Source organism: Papaver somniferum, chromosome 9, assembly GCF_003573695.1.
Source record: "Papaver somniferum cultivar HN1 chromosome 9, ASM357369v1, whole genome shotgun sequence".
NCBI classification, from domain to species: domain Eukaryota; kingdom Viridiplantae; phylum Streptophyta; class Magnoliopsida; order Ranunculales; family Papaveraceae; genus Papaver; species Papaver somniferum.
In genome coordinates this window covers 4,607,497-4,613,259 of record NC_039366.1, presented here as the reverse complement: position 1 = coordinate 4,613,259, position 5,763 = coordinate 4,607,497, and the positions used below count along the sequence as shown (strand labels likewise).

The 5,763-nt window shown below is 36.1% G+C and overlaps 1 protein-coding gene across 6 annotated transcripts; it reads left to right on the top strand.

Annotated features, from left to right (window-relative positions):
* Positions 1 to 495: 495 nt before the first annotated feature.
* On the top strand, positions 496 to 4,363 carry LOC113309278 (F-box/LRR-repeat protein At4g14103-like). 6 transcript variants are annotated; one of them, XM_026557703.1, is made up of 5 exons: positions 496 to 568; positions 1,225 to 1,973; positions 2,606 to 3,560; positions 3,677 to 3,817; positions 3,932 to 4,363. In XM_026557703.1, exons 3-5 carry the CDS (start codon positions 2,799 to 2,801, stop codon positions 4,217 to 4,219), a joined length of 1,191 nt encoding a protein of 396 aa, XP_026413488.1. In that variant the 5' UTR covers positions 496 to 568; positions 1,225 to 1,973; positions 2,606 to 2,798; the 3' UTR covers positions 4,220 to 4,363. The 6 variants fall into 6 exon arrangements, with proteins under 6 accessions (XP_026413488.1, XP_026413490.1, XP_026413487.1 ...); XM_026557705.1 differs by having other exon boundaries at positions 496 to 1,447; positions 1,664 to 1,973; XM_026557702.1 differs by having other exon boundaries at positions 496 to 1,572; positions 1,669 to 1,973.
* Positions 4,364 to 5,763: the final 1,400 nt, after the last annotated feature.

Genomic DNA, 5,763 nt, shown 5'->3' with positions numbered 1-5,763 from the left:
TCATACGAGAATGCATCGAGAAGGAGATCATCAACGTTGAACACATACCAGGAACTGAGCAGAAAGCAGATATATTGACAAAGGCATTAGCTCGGATCAAGTTTGAAGAAATGAGACAACTGATTGGAGTACAAGATATGTCACGGGTAAGGTTGAAGCTTAACGGGGAGAATGTTGGTTAAACTTCAACATTAAGCCTAAGATAATCTCTAACAAGCTGGTTAGGACAAGATTAGGAAATTGATGTAATCCTAAGGGAATTAGAAGTCATCTAGTTCTAAGAAAAGAAAAGACATGATGTAATAAGGTAATAGGATTAGGAAAAGGAATTCATTGTTCTCTATATATATATGATCACCAAAGTTGTGGTTGATCATATGAGCAAGATTAGAGCTTTGTGTTTAGTTTTGAGAGATTTTCTAAACATCAATAAAGAGAGTTGTCTTTATATAAGCTAAGATTGATCTTGCGGTTACATTATAAGTTGCCCAAACGGACACCCATCGTTTGGATAGAACACTTTTCTGGATTGCTTCTTTGTTCCGAAGAAACGACAGTATCTGATGGAGTACGTCATCTACTAGTCCACTGATGAGATCTTGCAATGGTTCCTCAGACTTGAGTTTCTTGCTATTGGGTTCTTCCATGCTCGATAATTTGTTTCTTCGTATCAAAGATGAATGATAGGATACAAAGATAATTGATGTTGCAGAAATATATATATATATATATGTCATCGTTGATTCAAATTTAGAAAAATGGAATGCTTTCCTAATTCAATTCAGGGTGCAGCTTCTATTTCTAAGACTACCGTGTTTCCTAAAAGGCACACTTTCCTAATTCAGTTCAGAATACAACTTTGAAAATACGACTTCTAATTTCTAAGACAGGATACGTTGGAGGAAATAATACTTTGAATTCGAACTTGATGTTTTCTTTCAGGTTCTCCGAGTTTTGATGAATTTGGATGATTCATTGTCTGTAATTTGGGTGATATTTTTGTGGCTTTGATTGATATGATCATAAGCAATGTGGGTTTTGATTTCTTTGCGAGTTTTGATTGTTTTTTTATCCCAAATAGAATTTGAGTTTTGATTTGTCTCATCTTTTTGAGTTTGTGCTCGTTGGCTGTTTGGTAAAATGTCTAAATCAAGTGTTGTAGATGTAATATCTATGTTTGCCATAGTGATTGCTTATGCTTGTCAGATTGGGTATGTTTGCCAGGTGGTCTATCTTTCTTGTGTGAGGACTGAGGAGTGATCTTATAGTTCTTTAAAGGTACGAAGAAGCCTAAGCAAGTGGTAGTCATAGTTGTGTAAGAGAATTGGAGGAGGTCATAGATGGGCTCATTGTAGAATGTGATTGAAAAATTACAAGAGCTGTTAAGCACTTAAAGGAATATGATGCTAAAGCTGCTATTGCCATCCCTTAGTCTGAGGTTAACCGGGTAAATGGCTCTGGATCACTAATTTTCTGATATAATTTCTTTGTTTCCTTTAAAAAAATACAGTCACATGTGGTGATTGAGTTATCAAAGAAAATTGCGGAGAAGTTGAAAACTTGATCGACTTGGTATGTAATGTTTCTTGCTAATGGAAACTTTATATGCTTGCTAATTGCTCTACTCAATGCAATGTACTCTAATTGATTTTTACCTTTTAAGGGAAGTTTCTGGAGCACATTGACATTTTGAGTGCATGGGGATTTTGTCATTGCTGAAGAAAACGAAATCACATTTGCTTACAAGAAACTGAACGGTAGAACCGATGAGTTTGTAGCAAGGGGTTTAGTTAGTTTGATGAGAAATTGGAGGAGATGACAATGTTTTTGTTGAGGATATTAGACATGCTGAGAGGATTGTACCTGCAATTCAAGAGTAGAGGATTCTTACTAGTGCTGTGCCAAAATGAAACCTGGGTTTGATCCTACTGATACCTGAGCTCTTTTTCGAAGATGGGGATATTCCTGAACAGGTAATTGCTATTTGTTTTCTTAAATATCTTTCCTATTGAAGATATCGCTACATAAAGCTGATTATTAACAGGTAATTGCTATTTGTTTTCTTATTTGTTTTCTTAAATATCTTTCCTATTGCTGATTATCGCTACATATCATCCTGTCTATCTCATAAGGTAAGCCCTAATTCATTCATTCTATGTTTATTTTGATCTTCTCTAATCATAATACTGAATTATTAGGGCATTTATATATGCATCGATTTCAATAATGACGGATTTTTCTGATGTGCAATTTTTTATTTAATTTTAGGGTTGTTGTTTGATTAGATACTGTGTATTCCAAATTTCTGATTTATGTCATTATATTTTCTAAATTGCCTAGTTACTAGATCGCAAAATTTATTTATGTTGGTGTCTGTAGTTGTCATCATTCATTCTCTATTGCCTAGATCCTTTTTTGCTATTTCGATTGATTATGTTAGGTTCTGATATTTTGCTTCTTGAATTCTCTTGTGGACGTTATATCTGATTAGTACTGAGTTGTTTGTCCTCAATAATCATTAAATTTTAGGTTTGCATTGCTGTTGTTGTTGTACATGTACCTCTTTGCTAGTTAGTAGGGTTGACGAAAACATGTATTTATGCAGAAGATGGTAGAGACTGCCATGGATAACACACATCACAAACATCTTAAGGGAATCAAGGAATTGGGAGGTCCAACAGATAGGATTAGTCAGTTACCGGACCCAATTATTCATCGCCATTCTATCTTTCCTTGAAACCAAATTTGTGGTTCACACAAGTATTCTATCTAAAAGATGGTGGTACATCTGGACCACAATGCCTACATATGATTTTTTACTACAAGGTCATCAAGAGTTTGAAACCAAGAGATTCGAGATCTGTGTAGACAAAATGCTGTCTGGTCACCAACCTCTATTTAGTATAACAAAATTTTCCCTAAGGTCTGATGAACATTTTGATGCATCTCAAGTTTATCAGTGGATTTCAAATATAGTTAGATGTAACATTGAAGAACTCAACCTCGCCTTGCCTGATGATCGACCCATTAACCTTCCAATCTCTCTTTTTACTTGTAAATCACTTCTTGAGTTGAGATTACAGCTAAATATTTGTCTCAGTCTTCCTGAATTCATCTGCATCCCGAAACTCAAGATTCTTCACCTTTCCAATATAGGCTTACATAAGCTATTAGCTGAGCAGCTCATTCTGAATGCCGCACTACTCGAAGAGTTAGTTTTAAGCAAATGTCAGTGGTCAGATTGGAACGAGAGTACCTTAAACATTTCAGCTCCTGCATTGAAATACTTTCGTTTCTATGATCCTGTAACTCATGACGGTGTGCGCAGTGGCACTGTCAAAATTCATGCACCAAATCTACGGCACCTCACTTGCATAGGAAATATTGCCAAGGACTATGTTCTGTCTAGCTTTCCTTCATTAGACGATGCAGAAGTTTGTTTCAAGTTCAAAAGGAATCTTCTTGACACAAGGGGTGCTGAAATAGGCCTTGCTGCAAGTAAGCTTGTTGGAGCGCTTTCTAACGTTACGTCTCTAATAATTTCTGGTGAAACTCTTGAGGTAATCCTATGCTCGTTTATTAATCTTTAGTTGTTATTTTTTTGTTTAGCATGCTGTGTTTTTGCTATATTTATGTATTGTTTCCTGAGGCGGTTTGTTTTGTTGATGGTTTGCAGGCTCTCTCTTTCGCAAATGATCTGCCGACATTTCAAAATCTAACCCACTTGACAGTGACCTCGGGGTGTAGATCCCTTGCTGATAAAGTACTACTTAAGTTGTTCCAAAGTGCTCCGAATTTGGAGTCGCTTGTTTTGCAAGTATGCCAATCTCTATGATCAGTTCTCTGTTTGTTTGTTTTATTTTAAAAAAGCAGAAGAATTTCTTCAATATTTGTATTAATTAACATTTTGACTCCGTTTATTATAATATAGGAGTTACCAATGAACACACCCGAATTCGGACAAGTTGTATTTTGGAGCTTAAGTATAGCAATTGGGTGTCCACTTGCACGGCTAAAGTCAGTTCATTTGGAGGAGTTTTCATGGCACCCCAGGGATATGAGTTTCATAAAACTAATTTTGAATAATGCAAAAGTTTTTGAAAAAGCGACTTTTGGAACTACCACACCACCGATATCAGGCATACTTGCGCGAATCGAACTAATGGAAAGACTTAAGTTATGGTCCCCAGGAAGGTTAAATCTCATAAGAAGGCGATGACTCCGTTTGAGTTAGTTGCATTTAGATACAGGCCCCCTGAGTTTTATTTAAACGCAGCTGGATTTCGACCAAGGCATGGTTAGGTTTTGTAATTTTTCTCGATATATTAGTTTGGCAACTAATACACGAATTATATCATCTGGACATGGCAGAATTTTGTAGTTGGAATATGAAATTTATATAGTTCTTTTTTTCTGCCTATATGTTGCTGTAAGAGCTTGATATACCTAGCACTTCTGAGAAACTCGGGGCCCGTACTAAATTATAACCGCGTGTCAGAAAATGTGCAGAAACCAATTTTAGTCAAATCATACTTTGTGCTAGAAATAACCTGTGCTCTATGTGTGGCAGAGGCAACTAACTTTTTAAACGAGGCAGCCTTTTCATTCTTCCCTGTGGTTTACTGTTTTTTTTGTTTTTTAAACTTTTCTGATCCTTTTGCATTTGGCTTGAAGTATTTTTTGGAGGCTGAATAAATGGCAAAAATTCGCAGGCAAAAGATTAACAAATCTTTCTTCAACTCACAAGTTAGATGTACTACAAATTGTGAGTCATTCTTCGATTATAGCATGTGGAAAAATCTGAGTCTTAGCTGGTCTATGTAAGGCTAGAGCTTTCAATACTTACTTCAGTGTGTGTTACAAATTCCCACCGATGAATACTTCAAGTATTGATATACAAACTCAGCCTCCTATAAAACAGTAACAGATTTTTAAGAAATATTAATTAAGATCGTGAGTTTATAGGCCAATATGTTGTCTGGACGCACAAGGCTTACAAGATGAGAGAGCTTGTTGTTGGCAAAGATGATGAGCTTCTCGAGACTGACATAAGGACTATTCCTAGAGCCGATGTTGCAGAAGTCTGCATTCAGGTATGGTTATCACATTGTTATGATACACATGAATTCTCTCACATGGCAGAAGATCACTTATCCGACGTGCTTTTGTTATGTGGTGTTTTTCTAAACAGGCGCTGCTGTTGGAAGAGGCCAAGTTTAAAGCATTGGGTCATGCATCCAAACCTGAAGGAACCGGCAAGCCAACAAAAGATTTCAAGACTCTATCTCTCCCAAATCTCTACCCGATTCTAAGTATTCAATTGTGGTTCTGATTTGAATTTTTGTTGAGACCTGGCAATCTGTAATGCTACTGGCAATTAGTAAGAGAGAAACTAGTCTTATTTAGGGAAATTAACATCTGGCTATCTTCCCGTCTTTATCTTGTTAGCCTCTGGCCCTGTTTCTGTCAGAGTACTACACATTAAAGGGAATGTGTTTCTGAACGGTGATAAAAACGACTATAATACATGAACATGGTTGTACTGTACCATCTACCATTACAGATGGTAATGATCATTAACCTACTTCAATTATGTTTTTTTTCACCATTGGCTATGATCATTAACCTACTTCAATTATGTTTCTGAACGGTGATAAAAACGACTATAATACATGAACATGGTTGTACTGTACCATCTACCATAATCACATCTCTTTTTGTTTCAGATTCGGCACTCTTACCTTTTTTTTTTTTTTTTTATTT

Excerpts from the sequence above, each read along its gene's own strand:
- LOC113309278 (XM_026557703.1), top strand. The coding sequence starts at position 2,799 with ATGCCTACATATGATTTTTTACTACAAGGTCATCAAGAGTTTGAAACC. Across the intron at positions 3,561-3,676 it reads TTTCTGGTGAAACTCTTGAG|GCTCTCTCTTTCGCAAATGA; the intron begins GTAATCCTATGC and ends GATGGTTTGCAG. Across the intron at positions 3,818-3,931 it reads TGGAGTCGCTTGTTTTGCAA|GAGTTACCAATGAACACACC; the intron begins GTATGCCAATCT and ends ATTATAATATAG.